Source organism: Mangifera indica, chromosome 4 (genome assembly GCF_011075055.1).
Source record: "Mangifera indica cultivar Alphonso chromosome 4, CATAS_Mindica_2.1, whole genome shotgun sequence".
NCBI lineage: Eukaryota > Viridiplantae > Streptophyta > Magnoliopsida > Sapindales > Anacardiaceae > Mangifera > Mangifera indica.
Window position 1 is genome coordinate 13,195,831 of NC_058140.1, and position 19,399 is coordinate 13,215,229.

General features: G+C 35.5%; 3 protein-coding genes and 1 pseudogene across 4 annotated transcripts; 1 reads left to right on the top strand and 3 right to left on the bottom strand.

Annotated features, from left to right (window-relative positions):
* Positions 1-104: 104 nt before the first annotated feature.
* LOC123213804 (transportin-1-like) lies at positions 105-12,463 on the top strand. 2 transcript variants are annotated; one of them, XM_044633396.1, is made up of 29 exons: positions 105-435; positions 1,178-1,465; positions 2,759-2,848; positions 2,943-3,020; positions 3,113-3,193; positions 3,519-3,569; positions 3,821-3,906; positions 4,694-4,760; positions 4,849-4,905; positions 4,992-5,021; positions 5,133-5,192; positions 5,346-5,459; positions 5,574-5,687; positions 6,187-6,285; positions 7,242-7,367; positions 7,437-7,511; positions 7,688-7,759; positions 7,930-8,040; positions 8,819-8,902; positions 9,563-9,670; positions 10,022-10,123; positions 10,359-10,421; positions 10,497-10,571; positions 10,783-10,854; positions 10,937-11,064; positions 11,254-11,305; positions 11,436-11,504; positions 11,584-11,643; positions 11,743-12,463. In XM_044633396.1, the coding sequence occupies exons 1-29, from the start codon at positions 253-255 to the stop codon at positions 11,824-11,826; spliced, it is 2,679 nt and encodes an 892-aa protein (XP_044489331.1). In that variant the 5' UTR covers positions 105-252; the 3' UTR covers positions 11,827-12,463. The 2 variants fall into 2 exon arrangements, with proteins under 2 accessions (XP_044489331.1, XP_044489332.1); XM_044633397.1 differs by having other exon boundaries at positions 10,940-11,064.
* A 195-nt stretch (positions 12,464-12,658) lies between these two features.
* LOC123213806 lies at positions 12,659-14,127 on the bottom strand. Its single transcript, XM_044633398.1, has 5 exons — positions 13,988-14,127; positions 13,808-13,899; positions 13,567-13,718; positions 13,330-13,411; positions 12,659-13,121 (listed from the first exon to the last, which is right to left on the bottom strand). The coding sequence occupies exons 1-5, from the start codon at positions 14,022-14,024 to the stop codon at positions 13,008-13,010; spliced, it is 477 nt and encodes a 158-aa protein (XP_044489333.1). The 5' UTR covers positions 14,025-14,127; the 3' UTR covers positions 12,659-13,007.
* A 474-nt stretch (positions 14,128-14,601) lies between these two features.
* LOC123214303 lies at positions 14,602-16,567 on the bottom strand (annotated as a pseudogene).
* A 286-nt stretch (positions 16,568-16,853) lies between these two features.
* On the bottom strand, positions 16,854-19,259 carry LOC123213561 (probable polyamine transporter At1g31830). Its single transcript, XM_044633020.1, has 2 exons — positions 19,206-19,259; positions 16,854-18,525 (listed from the first exon to the last, which is right to left on the bottom strand). Exon 2 carries the CDS (start codon positions 18,504-18,506, stop codon positions 17,094-17,096), a length of 1,413 nt encoding a protein of 470 aa, XP_044488955.1. The 5' UTR covers positions 18,507-18,525; positions 19,206-19,259; the 3' UTR covers positions 16,854-17,093.
* Between the last annotated feature and the right edge of the window lie 140 nt (positions 19,260-19,399).

Sequence of the window (19,399 nt, forward strand, 5' to 3'; positions counted from 1 at the left end):
TTTATTTATATTGTTATTTAAATTTTGATAACGTATTCATAATGGTGATATTATCAAGTACTCCGGCAAAATATGATTGAAACCCAAAAATCTCCTGTTATTATTTGATATAATTATTTATATAAATAACAAAACCCCCCATGAGACCCTCTTCTTCCCTTGTCTGCCCACACCCAATAGTCCAACTCCAGTACTCCGAGGCTTGTCTAAACACGAACGTTGTCTTCTCTTTTATCGCCTTCAACAATAAAAATGGCCGCCCCCGCCTCGTGGCAGCCCCAAGAAGAGGGTTTCAAAGAGATCTGTGGCTTGTTGGAGCAACATATTTCCCCATCTTCAACTGCTGACAAGTCCCAGATTTGGCAACAACTCCAACACTACTCTCAGTTCCCTGATTTCAATAACTACCTCGCTTTCATCCTCGCACGTGCCGAAGTAAATAGGAAATGCCCTTTTTTGTTTGATTATTAGTTTTTTATCTTTTATTGTTTGACTATGGTAAATTTTGTGTTTTGGTTGTTAATTGAGTGGTAAAGTTTATTGGTTGGGTGGGTTTTTGAGGGTTTGGATGGATTTCAGTGTTGGGTTTTGGATGGGTTGGTTAATTTCGGAGATAGTTTTTTTTTTTTTTTTTTGGGTGAATTGTGGTGTTGTTTTATGATTTTGGGGTTTTGGTGTTCAGATGATTTTTTTTTTTTGTGGGTTTTGATGGATTTTTAGGTAGGCTTTATTGGTGGTGAAGCTTGGAATTCTTTGAGTTGGTTGATTTAGGCTGGTTTGAGACGTTGTTGAGGGTTCGATTGACCTGAATGTGGTATATAAAAAATGCTTTTGGGACATATTAAAGAAACTTCATATTTTTGTTTCCATGAATGAGATTAATGGCATTTGCATAAATGATTTTTAACATAAATGAGATCAATGGCATTTACTGGCTATTGAGGCTTCATTATAATGTGCTAGTCAGATACCGTCCAAGTTTTATGGCTGGGCTGCAAACACTTCTGGTTATCTTTTTATTTCATTTCTAATAAAAAATCAGTAGGGTCATTATTATTATCACTAATCTTTAGAGTGTTAATTCTAGTTATATTATGAAGACTGATAACTTCTAGTGGTAATGTAGCTTAAAGCTTCTGATTAACAATCGCCATTCATTTGTGGGAACTTTAAACAGGGTAAGTCAGCGGAGGTTCGACAAGCTGCTGGTTTGCTGCTGAAAAATAACCTTAGAACAGCATACAAATCCATGGCTCCTGCAAACCAACAGTATATAAAGTCAGAGTTGTTGCCTTGTTTAGGAGCTGCTGATAGGCATATTAGGTCCACTGTTGGGACCATTGTTAGCGTCTTTGTTCAACTAGGTGGGATTACAATATGGCCTGAACTGTTGCAAGCTCTGCTAAATTGCTTGGATAGTAATGAAATCAATCATATGGAAGGTGCTATGGATGCTTTGTCCAAGGTACATTCTGCTTCTTAGAACTAATGAATCTTTCTGCTGTTAGTTTTCTGTTATATTTTGATGCAATGAATTAAACTCTTGGTGCGATTACGCTGTCTAGTAGCTTCCTTGTTGTTCAGTTATATTTTTTGAATTCTTCTATTTTGTGTTACTGTGATTCATCCTTGTTCATTTACTTGAAGAAACGTGTTAATTCATGAAATGCAAAGTGTTTTGAATTCAGCAAAAGTGATTGGGAATTATTCAGGGGTGCGAAGGGGAAGAGGTGGTTATCTTTCCGAATGACTGGAAGCTTCATTAGCAAATTTGCATACTTTGATCATTAACCCAGCTGACCATTCACCATGAGGTTCACAAAATTAGGCATAAAAGACTGGTCTGTGTCAATGAGTTCAATAGTTGATAAAGACACGACTTGATAACCATCTCTTTAGTTTGCCTTAGTTACCATGCACATGTTCTCGTGAAATCATAATTCTCATTGTTGTTATAAACCTGCATCATGGTATGTGGATCCAAGTGTATTCTTTAGTTTTGTTTTATCTTTTGAGAGGTGCTTTTATATTGTGACAGATTGACTTATTAGCCAGAACTTTTCAGTTTGAGGCTTTTTTCCTTGATTCCATGTCAATTCATTCTGGGTCTGTCAACCCTCTAGGACTCCCTTCTCCACTGTAGCAATTCATATGTTGATTCTGGTCATAATTTGGGTTATTTTTCGAGTGATTGTACAAATGTTACTTTTCTGTTGGTTGGAATAAGAAAGCATGCTTGCTTTTGTTGCTGGTTAATAATTTCGTATGGTTGTTTCTAATGATTTGGTCCAAAGATCCTCATGCAACAAGAAGAGATCCTTTTCCTCTTCATGTAATCACTCAGGTATACTGATATGGTATTTCTTAAGTTTTTATGTTTGATTATCCTCATTTTGTATGGTTTCTGTTTCACATGGAAGACCCAAAAGGTTAATTTGTTTTTTGGATGTACAAGTGAGTGTTAAAAGTATTCTATTATTTATGGTATTTTGACAAGACTGCTTATACTATGATTGGACCCACCCAATACTTAAAATTTTTAGGTTAGTTTGTCAAACAGGTTAAGTAGCTATGCAAATTTAAAAAAAAAAAATTACATAATTTATCTTATTTTACTTCAAGCCAACCATAGATTAATGATCTAGTGGCAAGAATATTAATCTTTCTAATTGTCTCTCTGAGCTAGTGTAGAGTTAAAAATCTAGATTAATGTCCTTGTTCGATAATATTGAACAAATTATGCTGCAACTTAATACAGATTTGTGAGGACATACCTGAAGTGCTGGATTCAGATGTACCTGGGTTGGCTGAGCGTCCCATCAACATCTTCCTCCCTCGATTTTTGCAGGTGACATGATAATTTATTATTGGTCTTATGCCATGCCCAAATCCTACTTTTTGTTTTTCTTAGGTTTTTATTATTCTGGTTTTTGTATGAACAGTTTTTCCGGTCACCACATACCTCGCTAAGAAAGCTTTCCTTGGGTTCTGTGAATCAATACATCATGTTGATGCCTTCTGTGAGTGTACTTGAATTATTTGTTCTCTTCTATCTGAATGTTATTAATTTACATAGGGTTAATAGCCAATATTATGTCTTTATTCATTTCAGGCTTTGTTTACATCCATGGATCAGTACCTTCAGGGTTTGTTTGTACTTGCTAATGACTCTGCTACAGAAGTCCGAAAATTGGTGATTGCATTCTCTTGCTAAGTTGGTAGACTTTTCTATTGGTGGCATCCATTATAGACTGAAAAAAATACTTCCCTACATATGTTGAAGATAATCTCCCTTTACCTTATTAATCCATTTTCTGGTTTAAATTGTTTCTGTACATGAAGTCTTGGCTATATAGTCAAGCTGTTTTTTGTTGAATGGATTCTATGATAACACATATCCCTAAGGAACTGGATATTTGCTGACCTAGATGGATGGCATGTTGTCTTTTGAAGTGAGGTTGTTAGTAGACTATAATCTTATTGTTTTATGACTAGTGTTGTTTATTTCAACTTAATAGGTTTGTGCAGCATTTGTTCAGCTAATTGAAGTCCGTCCATCTTTCTTGGAGGTTAGTTTCATGCTTGTTTGACATTAGTAACACACATTTTCTTTGTGATTATTATATTTCTTTTTGGTGTTAATTTGGCTGGATGTTATGCGCTTTTATTTCATCTTATGTCATCCATTCTGGTCAAAGTGTTTGAGTAGATCCTTTATTATGACTTATTTGTTTCTATATCATAATTTTTGTCTTGTTTGTTGTCTTATTCTATGTGGCCATTCTCCTTTAATTATTGATGATAACGTGCACTATATCAGCCGCATCTAAGGAATGTAATCGAATACATGCTACAAGTAAACAAGGATGCTGATGATGGAGTGGCTCTTGAAGCTTGTGAATTCTGGTAATCCTTTGCTCTGCAAAAATAAAAAATTCTGAATGTCTTGACTAGTAATTTGATGCACATTATGTTGGCACATTGGAAATTAAACATCAAGGCAATTCTTTGTTAATCATGTATGTATCTAGATTTCTATGTTATATACCATAGAGTATGGAGGTGAGTATGAAATGTTATTCTGATGTGCAATACTATTTCTGAAAACATTTCATAATAATGCTGTGTAAATATGCCAAAGCTGGTGTGAGTACTTGTTAAATTCTTGTGGGGCATTGGCATTGTTATTCTCTTTGGAGAATAGGGATCGCTTGCAAGTTTAAATTCTGGGTTTGCTGGTGTTGAAACCCTTAGCTGTATATTTAGGTAGAAAAGGTGGTTAACTGAGAAGTTGATGTTTCATTGGAGGGGCATGTGATGTTTGATTAATTTTGCTACTTCTGAATTCTTGCTTCTTTTCACTTTTCTGATTTTATGCTTTTGTACCCGTGGATAATCATGTGTTTGTGTAGATTGTCAGTGTTTATCAGTTCTTAAATGCAATGCCATATTGGTGCATTCTTTCATGTAAGAAACGTGAGATTTTCTTATATTAAGTACTTGGCAGATTTATGTGCTGAGGATTGTGACTGTTGCTTTTATAATATCTGCAACCCTTCATTTAGGACTTGTGAAGAAAGAAAAGGTTAAGGGATCTTGGGGTATTTAAAAAAAAAAAGAGAAAATATTCTGCAAACCTTGTTCTTCTATATATACATATTTATTTATTTATTGATGGTCATCTCCTTGTCAGGTCTGCATACTGTGATGCTCAATTACCACCTGAAAACCTGAAAGAATTCTTGCCACGTTTACTTCCGGTACAGCTAATGTTTGTTTAGTTTCCTTTTATGCTACTTACTTTTTTCCCAGAGTAATTTTCTGTGCTGTCTGAAACAACTTTTGTAGATTCTGCTTTCAAATATGGTTTATGCTGATGATGATGAGTCACTTCTTGAAGCCGAGGTAGGTTAACTTTTTGGTTCACCTTGTCTTTCTATTATTCTGAATATTGTATTGCATAATTTATGTGGATCTAATTGTTGTTGCAGGAGGATGAGTCGCTGCCAGACAGGGACCAGGTTTATACATTTACGTTTTGTTTTTTAATACATGTGTTCATATTTTGTTAGTTCTGAAGCCATGTTGTCGTGTTTGATATGTTTATTTAGTTTATCTATGTACAAACACAGGATTTAAAACCTCGTTTTCATTCATCACGGTTTCATGGAGCAGAAAACTTGGAAGATGATGTAAGTTGTTGCATTATCTTATTTCTGCTAGCAGTTTTAAATTGCTCTGTTAAATGATCATTCGCTGAGTATATGGAATTTACAGAAGTGGTGATTTTGTTGATATAATAGATGAGATCGTTCAGTTGTTTTAGTGACCTGTTTAATTTACAGGATGATGACACGGTTAATGTGTGGAATTTGCGGAAGTGCAGTGCAGCGGCGCTTGATGTTCTATCCAATATGTTTGGGGATGAGATTCTTCCAACCTTGATGCCTATTATTCAGGTAATATCAACTTATTTCACATAGCAGCTAAAATTTAATTTTGGATGGAACTAAAATATTATACTAGAAGCTCATTTTTTCGAGTACAGTTTTAGTTCTCAAGATTTTTTGCAGGCTAAGCTGGCAACTAGTGGTGATGCAGCCTGGAAAGAGAGGGAAGCAGCTGTTTTGGCTGTTGGTGCCATAGCAGAAGGTTGCATTATTGGCCTTTACCCTTATTTATCTGAGGTAATTATTTGTTAGATGATCTTAATTTTTGAATCCGATTACATGTGACTTGTACAGACTGGGTGTGAATACAATGCCTTAATCTTTTTTTTTTTCTTTCTTTTTAAAGAAAATTAGAGCTATGCTTAACTCCAGTTTGTTACATTTATTTTCCTCTTTTGACTTTGCTTTTACAGTTTTCCTTGATTTTTTTTTGTCTTTTTAATCCATAAGTCTTCTTGATGAAGCTTTTATGTAACCATGGCCCATTCTAGCAATGTTTATTTCTCTATATACTCATGATTTAATCTGTATATATGAATTACACAATAATTGTTGCATTGCTAATTATGAATTATTCATATATTCTTAGTTTATCTCCACACTCCAATGAGTGGTGAGTAATACCTTTGTGCAAAAATTGTCTGACATAATGAAGATTTTTTTATTTTCTGGATCTGGCCATTCATTCATTGACTCAGAATTCTGAGTTCATCAAAAAAAATTTTGATTTGTGCAGATTGTGGCATTTCTTATCCCGCTTTTAGATGACAAGTTTCCTCTAATACGAAGTATTTCTTGTTGGACACTTTCTCGGTTCAGCAAATTTATTGTTCAGGTACATTATTTCAACTGTTCCTCAGCATTTCTGATATCCTCAAGTTGGATACATTTTCATTGTTAATGACCTGTTTAGGATGAAGAGTAAATTAAATTGGCAGTTCGTGCAAGATCTTGGGATCACTGGTTCTAGAATATGCAAGATTCATAATAAGTGGATATAATTTTCTGCAGCAGGGAAGAAAATGAGGAAATGGTGATTATTGATGGCTAAGGAAAACCGAATAATGGTTATATTGTTCCATGTTCAACTGTAGCTAAATGGATGAACTGTTTTGGATTGGAAAGAATGATTTGTTTATTGTTTCAAACACTAAATAGGCTTAATGATAGACAGGTTGGTTAATGTCTACAAAATGTTGGTAAAACAAAGGATGTGACAGTTTTAAGTTTCTTTAAAACCTACTAAATCTAAATTAAATTCTTGATGACATTGGGTTGGTACTGCAGTTACAGGGATAAATTTTTTACTATTCCATTAGTTTACATATGTTCTGTCTATATTGATGGAAGGACACTTGCACAAGTACATTTATTTGTTATTATATTTTAGAAGATAATTAGATACGGAAATTTGAATTGGAGTGTTGATGTTGTCATTGGGCATAGTGAAGAGTAAATGCAGTTGCTTTTTCTCTAGTAAATATGGAAATATATATTTCCATGTTTCCGGAAAAAATATTATGTATTTGCTAATAGAATCATGAATGTGCTCTGAGAGGATTAGGTTGATTAAGCAACTCAGTTTTTTTATGTCAATCTTTATCATGTAGTATGAAGAAAAGTTTAGGATGATTATGGGAGATTTTTAGGGGTTAGTTTTCATCAATCTTTCCCTTCTTGGATGTGACACTGGCCTGCTAGAAAAGTAAATGCAATCTTGTTCTCTTGGAAATTTCTTGGTGATTTTTGGAGTTGCATTGTGGATGATGATTCTATGATTGTTTATTTCAGGGCATCAACCATCAGAATGGACATGAGCAATTTGACAAGGTTCTTATGGGCCTTTTACGAAGAATATTGGATACTAACAAACGGGTGCAAGAAGCTGCTTGTTCAGCTTTTGCGACGTTGGAAGAGGTTATTTTTATAACTGTGATTTAATGTTTCTTTTCTTGTTTTAAATACTTACAGACCTCTAATTTGCAGGAGGCTGCAGAAGAGTTGGCGCCACGTTTGGAAGTTATCTTACAGCACCTTATGTGTGCTTTTGGAAAATATCAGGTTATTTGCCAGTGTACTGTTGTTTGCCATTTGCTCAGCCACTTACTATGGCACAATGTTGAGATGCTATGCTATTTAATACCTCTTTAAGTTCAGTTACATTATTATGGTTAGTGGTGTTCTTTATTGTTACTATTTTTTAAAGTTTTCCATTTATCTATGTTCATTGTTTTCAGAGACGGAATCTCAGAATTGTATATGATGCAATTGGAACTCTAGCTGATGCAGTTGGACAAGAACTGAATCAGGTATTACTTTTTTGCTGAAAATGTTTTTTGTTCCACTGTGTTCCCTTTTTTTCTTGTACTCTTTGCTGAAGATGTGTATGATTCACAGCTCTACGGAAGATTTATTTTAAATTGCATTTATGTTGCAAAAAGAAAATTATGTGCCAACTAAATACCTTGATGATCTGCAGCCTGTCTATCTTGAAATTCTGATGCCGCCATTAATTGCAAAGTGGCAGCAACTTCCAAATTCAGACAAAGATCTTTTTCCATTGCTTGAGTGCTTTACATCCATAGCACAGGTTTGGACTTGTGACCTGCTCTTTGTTTTACTTTCTTCTCTCTCTCTTTCTATTTAAGAGAAACTTAGTAAGCTGTCTTGGGCTTTGATTTTTTTCTTTATCCTGATTGATTTGTATGATTTAACAATCTGATGGAAATTTTCTATGAATTAATTATTTTTTCATGCTTTGAAACTCTGACATAATTAAAGTTGGTGTTTTGCACATGTAGCAAATTTTTAGTTTTTTGAGAAATATTTAATGGAGTTATGGGTTGTATCATTAAGATCAATAATCTACCTTTTCATTTGTGTTTGGTGGTTCATTGATGGCAATAATGTCTAAAATATCAAATTTAAAGATGTTTGTTTGCAGATTTGTGATTAATAATTAATAGATGATGTCGGGGGAATTAGAGATACTATGTAATCAGGAAATCTGTTCTCAGTCTCTTGCTGTGCCAAATACATTCAGCAAGCGGTGTTAGGTGCCTCAATACATAATTTGTGTAATGCATAGACATGTTATTCTTTAGGAGGCTTAAGATAGTGAACTTGATGTCAGATCTGAGATGTGTTTGAACTATCTTTTATTCCTTTATATCACATGTATGTGTAAGTTTTTTCTTCTGTTATAATAATATGCTAAATGAAGTTGTGATGGACTTTATTTTGTTTTACCTGTTCTGTGGTTTGTTGAAAAATACGACTGTTTTATGGATTTAACTAGGAGCTCCAAAACTTAAATAGAACAACAGCTTGGAGTTGGATGATAATGAGTCTTGGTTTACTTCTTTCAGGCATTGGGTATCGGATTCACCCAGTTTGCTCTTCCTGTATTTCAGAGGTGCATAGATATCATCCAGACCCAACAACTGGCAAAGGTTTCAGTTGATTGATATAGAGATATTTACTATGTTTCTGAATGATATGTAGATAGTAACTATGTTGCTATACTTGTTTCAGTTTTCGCTTGAATAATTATACTTAAATGTTATCAACTGCTAAAGTTGAATTCCATATGCATTAGTTATATCTGTTATGTTTGATTTCCTCACATATTTCTGCTGGATCATTTTAGCACATGACAGGCATATCGTGTAACTTTTTTTCTCATCGTTGAGATGCCTTGCTATAAATGTTTTCATACTTCTCATTCACAAATCTTTCATCTTTTCTGCACATTCAGATGGAATGTTGTATACATTGAGCACAACTATTTCAGACTTAACTAAACTTACTTTTGGTGTGAATAATCAGTGTATTCTATATCTTTTGAATCTGGCCTTGTAACATAAGTGACTGCATTATACATCGAATCTGTAGATTTACTGAACTGTCATTGCATATCCTTCTAAGCTTGACATTGTGATCTCTTCTAAGTTCATCTATCACATTCTGCTTTGTGTGGTTTTATTATAAATGTTGCTTCATGTACTGTCTTTTGACTGAGATATACAACATCCTTATGGCACTACTTTTGTTGTTCCAAAGACACAGTTCCTTCAGCTTTTCATAGACATCTACTGAAACTTTTGTTGCAGGTTGATCCTGTTTCAGCTGGAGTTCAATATGATAAAGAGTTTATCGTATGTGCTCTTGATTTGCTCTCTGGACTTGTGGAGGGTCTCGGTAGTGGGATAGAGAGTTTGGTATTTCCCTTTATCTAAAATCTATTGATCAAGATAAGCAGTTGGATGCACTTTAATAATTGCAAAATATATGATATAATTTTGGGTTCTATCTGAGAATTGACTCCTCCTTGTTCCTCTGGAAAACTGAAACAAACGTTTTAATAACTTTGATCATAGTAGCCATATCTTATGATTTCTTGTTTTTTATAAACACCTTGTTTTGGTGCTGTGGATAGTTGGATAGAAACTTTTCCTATGTTTTTGCAAGTCATCATTTGTTCCTGATATCTATTGGTCTGGCATATGGGGACAGATTTTTCCCTAGGATTACGAAGCCGTAGTTATGCTGTTATATTTTTCTCTATGCAGATTGCACAAAGTAGTTTGCGGGAGTTGCTTCTTCAATGTTGCATGGATGATGCTCCTGATGTAAAACAAAGTGCCTTTGCCCTTCTTGGAGACCTTGCAAAAGTAAGTTGAAACTGTAGCTACCATGTTATGTAAAGTAGTGGTCAGTCCCAAGTCCTGGAGCCAATAGTGAGATGTGAAGACTTGAATGCAATACCTTCTTTAAAGAAGCAGCAAGTGGTACCACTGGGTTTATGGCTCCAGTGGTAGCCACTCGATAGTTTCTTAGGATGTGTAAGAAGTACTAGATTGTTTGTGATACTTAATTCTTGACAATGCCTTTGATGTTGTTTATTAGGTGTGCCCTATTCATTTGCACCCTCGATTATCTGAGTTTCTTGATCTTGCTGCCAAGCAACTGGTAAGTGAAGCTCATTTCTATACTTTCGAAGAATTATATCTGGCTTTCTTAATTTTGCATGATTGATGCATGCAGAACACTTCTAAGCTGAGAGAAACTATTTCAGTAGCAAATAATGCTTGTTGGGCTATTGGAGAATTGGCTATTAAGGTATGTGAGGTCCCATTGCTGTGGTTTTATTAGGCTGGATTAAACAGCTTGTGGTGCTTTTGTTTAATTTGAAGTTGCTAAATTTAATTCAATGATACTTATGGCATCATGCTTGTTTGTACTTTACATTTTTGTACCTATTAAAGTGAACTTATTCACTTTTCATTTGATGGACTAAATTTCTCATTGATTCATACTTCTCTCATTTTAGGTTCATCAAGAAGTTTCTCCAGTTGTTATGGCAGTTATTTCAAGCCTGGTCTTAATTCTTCAACATTCTGAGGTGATTATCTCTTTCCCTTTTCTTAATATGTTTTGTCTGTGTGTGAATCTTATGCATTGTAACAACATCTCTTCACATTTAGCGGGAGCTCAATAAGTCGCTAATAGAAAATAGTGCAATCACACTTGGAAGGCTTGCTTGGGTTTGTCCAGAAATTGTAGCACCTCATATGGAACATTTCATGCAATCATGGTGCATGGCATTGTCTATGTAAGTGTTTTTACCTATCTAGTTTGTGTATATGCTTGATATGAACACCCATAGATTCAGTACTGTTTAGTTAGTACTAGGATCGGGGACATGAGTATTTCATTGTTTTCTAAGCGCAATCTTAGCATTTACTTTCATAGGCCCAATGTAAATACATTTTCTTACGAGCACTTTATGTAATTATGGCAGGATACGTGACGACATTGAGAAGGAGGATGCATTCAGAGGTCTCTGTGCGATGGTATGCAATTGTTTTTGTAATATTGTTATGGATAACTTTTTCCCATGTCATTATTTTTTTATTTTTCATATTGGCTTGGCAAATTATTGGCTAAAACCTATGCTTGGTTCTTGTTTTTTTTTTATAAAAGGTTAAAGCAAATCCCTCAGGAGCTCTAAGTTCACTTGTTTTTATGTGCAGAGCTATTGCAAGTTGGCATGTAAGAATGATACTGCATACCTTTTCCAAAGTTTTATGTTTTTGACTCTTTTCCTTACCAACTTATTATTTTCCTACAGGAAATAAGGAGTGAAGAGCTGCATAATGATGTTTGCCAAGTGTTGCATGGTTATAAACAGGTCAGTAATGCTTATGTGACTTTTGTGTCAATAATGGCTTCTGAAATGAAGAGAACAGTAAATTGATTCACTGCTCTCTGGATCAAAATATTATTACAGATGCTCAGAAATGGTGCATGGGACCAGTGTATGTCTGTTTTGGAACCCCCTGTAAAAGACAAGCTGTCAAAATATCAAGTGTAATAATACTTCTCTGGTTTTCTATGCGACGGTCTTCTACTCCTCTTCAATGTTGTGGTCCATCGGAACTGTGTATCTGTGTTGCTACTATTGGTCATTGTGCATTGCCAGATTACATCAAAGCTCTTATCCAGTAAATTAAAGAAGTCAAAGTTTTGGTCACAAATTCTTCAGCACGGCATCTTTATTGCCTTGATCATTAAAGCTTGGAGCTGATATCCTCTTCAAACTTTCAACTAGAAGTAAGCTGAAGTTTGAATGTGGATATGGTGTACAGGGGTACAGCTTTCAAGCTCTGGGAGAGTATTCTTCTTATTGTTTTGTGGTTTAAAGATGGGTAGAAGTATTTTATTCAAGCTCATATGTCACCTTTTTCCTCCTCTGTCGCAGTTTCGTATTTTTGTTGTTTCAATTGATAGGTTCTTTCTGGTTCCACAGATTACGAGCAGTTTTGACCTTGATTATCGGACTTTTCTGGCCATGTCTTGTATGTCCTAGTTTGTAACTTAAAAATGAAAATCGACTTGAGTAATTCTTTGTGCATATGGCGATTGTGAGATTTCGGTTGTGAGGACAATAAATATTCTGTAACTCGGGTTTTTCCATGAAAATGATTGAATGAAAGCAATTCATTTGAACATTCAGATGTTTTCATGCTCTTCAACATTCAGAACTTTGTAAGATTTTGATCATTCAAATACCAGATTCATGTCTTAGAAATCCAATTTTAATTGTATTCTTGTCTATACCATTTCAAGATTTACATTCAATGTGTATGGCCTCTACAAATATACCTAATTGCCACTGCCTGGAGTAGTGAAAAACAGAAGAGATATCAGACAATAAACTATGAATACGAATAAAAAACACATTCTGTTTCTTCAATTTATTTTTTAAACTTAGTTAACTAAAAAAGTCCCAACACAAAACCTCACATTACAAAACAGGATGCCCCTTCAATGCAGTCCATCTGTTTATGCTGTTGCTCATCTTCGATTGACTGTAATAACAAGTTTCCCATCTACTAATGCTTTATCATCTTAGCAGATGCACAAAAATTATACTTGCAGTGCTGAAACTTTGCTGCCTTGGCAGAAAATTATCAACTTATTGCACTGAGCAGCAATTGAGGGTGGCGCAGAATCAATCAAGTTATGAGAAATATGCAAAACTGGTACATTCCTTTATGGGGTCCTCCTCAGAAGCAAACCCAGCAAATAGCTGAGGAAAGAGTCTGTTGATGACAGTGCAACAATGAGCACCCCCACAAGAACAAGTGTAAGAGTCGCAGTCTTCAGCTGCACAACAGCAACAGGAAAAACCAAGATTATAACCTCTGTATGCATTCACCTCAAAAAAATCTGAAACTTCAGCTAGATCCACATAATGTATATCAATCATTTGAAATATTTACAGTTCAGTAAAATTAGATGTGGCCACTAAGCGGCTTATTCTAAGGATTCATTAGTAGAAAACACCAACATGGACTAAAGCAATTATACATACCGTATGCTGAAAGCCTGGCCACTCTATATACTTCAGCTGACTAGGCTGCTCAGCCAGAAATACGAATAAAGATCTCAAAGCCCTATACACAAGACAATATTTTTACATTCAGTATGTTAACTGTATTAATTTCTTGACAAGGAAAATGAATAATTTGGAAGACCCCATGTGATTCAATGCATATAGCTACTGTGTAAAAACATAAAGAAATTAGTAAGAATGCTGAAACTACAATACCAAATGGCTTCCTTGACGCAAGTTAACAAAAGGGGCTCGTCGGGAATGTCATCATCAAAACTTAATCGATGCTGATAATCTCTCCCAACAGAATTAACATGTTCATGGCCTAAACCCTTTTGAACCCAATACCCAATTCCTCCTCTAGAAATCTACAAAAGAAAAATACAGAATTCAATTACCGGCAGTTATTAAAAAGAAATATAATCAGGAAAAAAAAAAAGAATTTCCCTTCACGTACCGGCTGAGTGGCATTGTGTTGAAGAAAATTGAAGCTGTTACATCTGCCAGTTGGGCAGGGGAGTTTATTCGACCAGGCAGGATGAATCAAAGCTGTCGAAACAGAGAAGCAAACATGAAGAGAAGTAAAGCGTGAAAATTCTGATATAATAAAAGGAAGAGAAAGAAAAAGAGTGAGAACCTGAACAATTCGCCTGCAACCCAGAAACAAAAACCATTATGAATGAATACAAACAATTTTATTTGATGCAACTTCTTTTGAAAAGAATAAGAAACCAAAAAGAAAGAAAAAGGAGATGAGAATTAAAATACTTGCCTAAGAAGAAAGTGAAACATCTGAGGTGGTGGTTGGGTAGGCCAGAAGCCCACCCAATATCAACAAAGTATAGCCCATTACCATTTCTAGTAGCGGCTAGTTTAAGTGCTTGATTGACCATATTATTATATAATTAAATATAAAATAATATATTATTATATAATATATTATTATTAGTATTTAAATTGATACTTATTATAAATATATACAATATTATTATAAAATAATTAATAGCTATGATATTTAGAAGAATAATACTATGTGTTACTTTATTTTAATTCAAAATCAATTAATCATATAATGATACATATAAATGTATATATATTTATGTACTTAAAATATGCACACATAATTTCATTGTATTTAGAACTATAAAATTGTCTCTTCCAATAAGATTTTTCGTTGTGAGTTATCAAAACACTAGTCTAATAGTAAATATATAGCAGGATTGTGAGTGCAATAGTATGTTGGAAACTTAAATTCAAACAATATATATTAATAATGGTGTCAAAATTTGGTTCGGGATGCACAAATTTCCAACACACAAGACTGTGTTTTGTTGTTCAATGAGAAACACATCTATATTGTGATTGTTGGAGTATTCCATTTAGAGATGCTGCCATTTATATTCTTTCCCATTATCTCTTCTTCTTGAGCTTCAGATTCTCTTAAGATTTATGTCCTGCAGGCATTTTCTGTATAAACTTGGATCCATTGCTTCACGCTTGTGCTCCAGTGCAGCCTCAGGTTCCTTTCCATGCCTTCCACTGTCACTGGAAACAGTTCTTCCAGTGCTGATTGTGCCATCTTTACAAATTGCTCATTATACCACATGTATAGTGCGCGCTCGGCAACAAGACTCGAAAGCAATGTATGGTAGCAAGATTATAAAACCTGCAAAACTATGACCTTGTAAAGCTTAAAGATGAAACCAGCAAAGCTTAAAGATGAATGGATTTCTAGAACTGCAAAAAAAGCTGGTTTCACGGATTTATGTTCTTGGTCTCAATACCATGAGTTTCAAGATGATGAATCAGGTAGGATAATTTTTTTTCAAGTTTGATCATTCATTTTCCATATTGTTCCTGAGAAACTATAGGAAAAAGGCGACAAGTAGAGAGTATTCAATTGGAAAATTTAGTTTTAGCTGCTGCTGTCAGATTAAAAGTTATTTATGATGGGGAACAAGTTCCTGGAAACAAGTAGATTATTGAGAGAAAGTTGATGCTTTTATGAAGGAATTGCCTTTTTCAGAGAAAGCCCTTTAAGGAAAAAGAAACAAACCGATGCAGAAAAGATTTATTATTGTGAGCTAACCTGTGACTTGCAGCTGCTTAAGCATTTTGTGATTTGGGCACACAGAGGCAAGGCCAAACTTCCCGTATTGATCAGAGTCAATGCTTTCTACCAGTTCTTTCAAGTTCTCCTAAAAGCATGACTTCCGTCTGACAATTAGTGACGGGGCAATACTTTAAAATGCCCCTAACAGCCACCCCACCACGGGCAGGCTCCTTATGCACAAACTGAGAAACACAATAGGCCAACTGCCTGTGATAAGCCTACATTCCTTCGGTCTTGTGCAAAGGAATGGGCACCCTCATTAAGAACAGTTTGTGCTCTTCCTTGAGTAGAACTGTGAAACCATTAATGATACTTCTCCATGTCTCAAGAAGCTCTCCGATCCCACAATGCTTCCCCGTCTCATAAACATAGTGAAGGAAAACATCGTTCATGAATTTCCTCGTAAGTGAACAACAGAAAGTGAACTTGGCATATATCCGATGGTAAACATTCTCCAAGCTGTTGCGTTCTCTTGGATCTTCAGTCTGAAAGAGGGACAGGAGGTTGATGAGGAAATGGCGATCGATGTACTCACGAAGTGTCTTGGGATCCATGTCAATAACAAGCCTGAGGAGAATGTCACAAACAATTTGCAAGTGTGGCCACATAGGTCGTGGATTGGAAAACAACTCTTCATCGTCAGCTAACTCTGAGATGATGCAGGCATTGGAAGGCGGAGGGAGAGGCCTGAAGAGGTTGCTCGATAACATGGAGATTAAACAAGATAGAATTCGATCATCCAGTGGCTTCTTGGGGAACTTTGCGACAGCAAGTAATTGACTCAGCTTGAGGCGCTTGAGGTTGAAGGTGAAAACAGTACTACGGATAGAAATAGCTGACAGGATTTCCTCATTTTCCGAATCGAAAGACAAGCGCTTGCCATTATTGGGACTTGAAGGATTACTGCCAAAGTTATCTAGATCAAACAGGTACTAATTGTAGTACTGCCAAATGGATTAACTTCTCCTATTACAGTAATTGGATTACAAAATTTATTTGGTTGCAATTCATATGGAGTCATCCGGCAAGAGGACAACAGGCCTCGTTAAAAATTTTCCAATGCATTACAAATGTGCCCCAAATACCCATCAGTAATCCGGACATATTGAACCTCAACAAATCATTGATGTGCAAAATTGGCAAGTGTTTCAGTAACTTTCTACATAGAATCAGAAATCTAAGAGGCTTTTGCTAGGGAAATTTGAAAGCAACCGCCTAATCTTGTTAATCTTAGCTGGATTAAAGATATGATAAGAAATTATTCAGTCTCAACTCAACAGCTGTCGTTTCCCATCCTTATCACATGCAAATCTTACAAAAAAAAAAAAGAGACAAGGGATTCCACAGTCAGGGAACAAGAAAGACAACATAATTTCAACAGAAACCATAGTTAAAGTTGAGCTGAAATTCTCATCTAAATAAATAATATATACCTCAAGTATTTGATGCTTATTAACAGTCTATAGTCTTGACTCTAGATATACCAAAATGAGACAAGATCAGTTCTCTAATCTTTTAACCACTTCCAGAAACAACTTATTTGCAGATCCACTACATTACAAAAGCAGATCATGAAACTGTTACTGATATATGCATTCTGTGTGAAGTTGCTAGAATTGCATTTCACAGTTCATGATTCATTACTTTTGTAATGGTTAGAAGCAGAATAGATATCTGGGAGGTCTGAACTCCTGGAGAATCTCAACCATCTCTTTCTCTCAGAGTACAAGAGAAAAGGGTGAACAAAAAGCCCGCTCATGACCATAAAGATACTTATAACCATGACCTTTGAAGAAGCAAGAACTAAAACCACCAATATTAGCAGTGTAGGAGGAATGCACATCAGAATGGCTCCAAATGTTCCAACAGGTACCTTATATGGACGAGGTGCTGCAGGGTGTTGCATCCTTAATTTCACAAATGCTACAAATTCCATAATCATTCCAATACAATATAAGAAATTTTCTGCGGCTACTATCTCTTGAAAGCTCAACCATGAAAGTAATATCACGCCAGATGCAGAGAATAAAATCCCAATTACTGGTGTTCCAAAACAAGACCTTTTGGCAAAGAACTCAGGAAGCATACCGTGTTCTGCCATCCCCAGAAGTTGGAAAGAGTCACTACTCATCTCAGCCACAAACATTCCCATGTTAGACAAAGCTGAGGCCCCTTGGACCCAAGATCTCAACCAAACACCTCCAAGCAAGTGAGCGATATCCGAGAAGTATCCATCAAACCAGAGCTCCCGGTCTAGTGGAACTGCTCCGGTGCTGATCAAAAGAGGGAAAAAGTACCCGAAAACAACCAAGATTAGAGCATAAAAGAGAGCTCTGGGGAGGGTTTTGGCAGGATTTTCCACTTCTCCGGCAAGAGTGCTAATTGAGTCCCAATAGTTTAAATTCCAGAAAAGAGTGTTCAAATACCAACCCCAATTAACATCATTCAAATCTACCACAAACCACCTTGAAGGCTTCAGTTTGGGAATTGCCACAATCCCCATAATCACAAAAGGAAGAAGGGAAAACACCCCCAATAGTATAGCAAGCCAACCAACAATGGTTAGACCTCTGTAGTTCATGTAAGTGAGAAGCAAGGTCAAAAATAAAACTGCAACTACTCTCGGAAAACCTTCTCCTAGAGCTGGGAAGGCTGATTTAAGATAATCTAGAAACAGAACAGGGTATAATGCATTATCAATAACCCCACTTAACCATTTCATCCAACCTTGTTGAAAGCCCCAAAAAGGGCCTAGAGCTGATGAAACCCACACAACATATCCACCATTCTCAGGAAACATAGTAGCCATTTCTGCAGTTATCAATGCCTCGGGAATGCTCCATACAAATGGAAAAAGAAAAAATCCGAGAAGGGCTAGTAGGGGACCTGCAGCCTGGACACAGTCTTCAACTCCAAAGGGTCCCCCGGAAACCTCATAAAATATGAGGAAAACAAGAGGTACAATCGAAACTTTTTGAAACCTTTCTAGATTGGGAGATGAACCTTCCCCTAGTTCCACATATTGGACCTCATTGGATTCCATCAATGCTGCAGAAGTCTACCTGCAACATCAGAAGTTCAAACACAACCTTAAACAATTCTACCATTTCCAGGTTTAGGCAAATTAATGTTAGAGAAATAAATGAAAATCACTGAGATAATGACTCCATATCATAATGAAGACATCACAATATAGAAATACTAATCATTGAGAGAGTTCACATTGAATGTATTAATCATAAAAACAGAAAAAGAAAAAAAGATGAAAGGGAGAAATTTTCATTATTAACATCTATACAATGACTTATATTATAGCATTGATTTACCTCCTTACTGTTCTAAACTTTTTCCCTGAACAATACATCATTCCATTTCTGTTTTGCCTGCTTATAAGCTCTTCTAAGAATATGCATTCATTAATTTAAAATTATATTAAAATTGTTGAGCAAGCACATGGTATAATTTTATTGGAGACTGTCCCTCTCACCTAAATTTTCTTCCACTATTACCAAGTTACGAACATGGTGCAGTCATTGCACATTATATTACCAAAATGTACAAAAATTAAGCTCTGGTAATATGTTCTAAAAAGGAAACATATTTTGACATTCTTCTTCACAAGAAAGGAAATCAGGGAGACAAATAACTGACCAGGCAGACCCAGAAAAATTAAAAAGATTGATCCAATGTTTTCATTAAAAAGGTGTCAAACAATTCAAACCCAGAAAAAAATGAAGTATACCTGAAACGTTGATTATCTGGGTTCTAACTTTCAAAAGAAAGTTGAAAAAAAAAGAGCATTGTAAACCACTTGATCATACACATCGGAAAGCTTTGTCAGTTTCAATGTGAGAGTAATCGTGTGCTGTGTCGAAACAGTGTTACGTGAGCGCATGAGTCGGCATCCACGCGTCGTCTTCAAGTTCATCGTGTCCC

What these genes read in the sequence shown, in the direction of transcription:
- LOC123213804 (XM_044633396.1), top strand. Translation starts at nt 253, where the DNA reads ATGGCCGCCCCCGCCTCGTGGCAGCCCCAAGAAGAGGGTTTCAAAGAG. An exon ending in CGCTGCCAGACAGGGACCAG is followed by an intron (nt 5,022 to 5,132) that starts GTTTATACATTT and finishes GTACAAACACAG; the next exon opens with GATTTAAAACCTCGTTTTCA. An exon ending in TCAGAGGTCTCTGTGCGATG is followed by an intron (nt 11,306 to 11,435) that starts GTATGCAATTGT and finishes TTTTTATAAAAG; the next exon opens with GTTAAAGCAAATCCCTCAGG.
- LOC123213806 (XM_044633398.1), bottom strand. Translation starts at nt 14,024, where the DNA reads ATGGTTTTTGTTTCTGGGTTGCAGGCGAATTGTTCAG. An exon ending in GTTGCAGGCGAATTGTTCAG is followed by an intron (nt 13,900 to 13,987) that starts GTTCTCACTCTT and finishes CTGTTTCGACAG; the next exon opens with CTTTGATTCATCCTGCCTGG. An exon ending in TGCGTCAAGGAAGCCATTTG is followed by an intron (nt 13,412 to 13,566) that starts GTATTGTAGTTT and finishes TCTTGTGTATAG; the next exon opens with GGCTTTGAGATCTTTATTCG.
- LOC123213561 (XM_044633020.1), bottom strand. Translation starts at nt 18,506, where the DNA reads ATGGAATCCAATGAGGTCCAATATGTGGAACTAGGGGAAGGTTCATCT.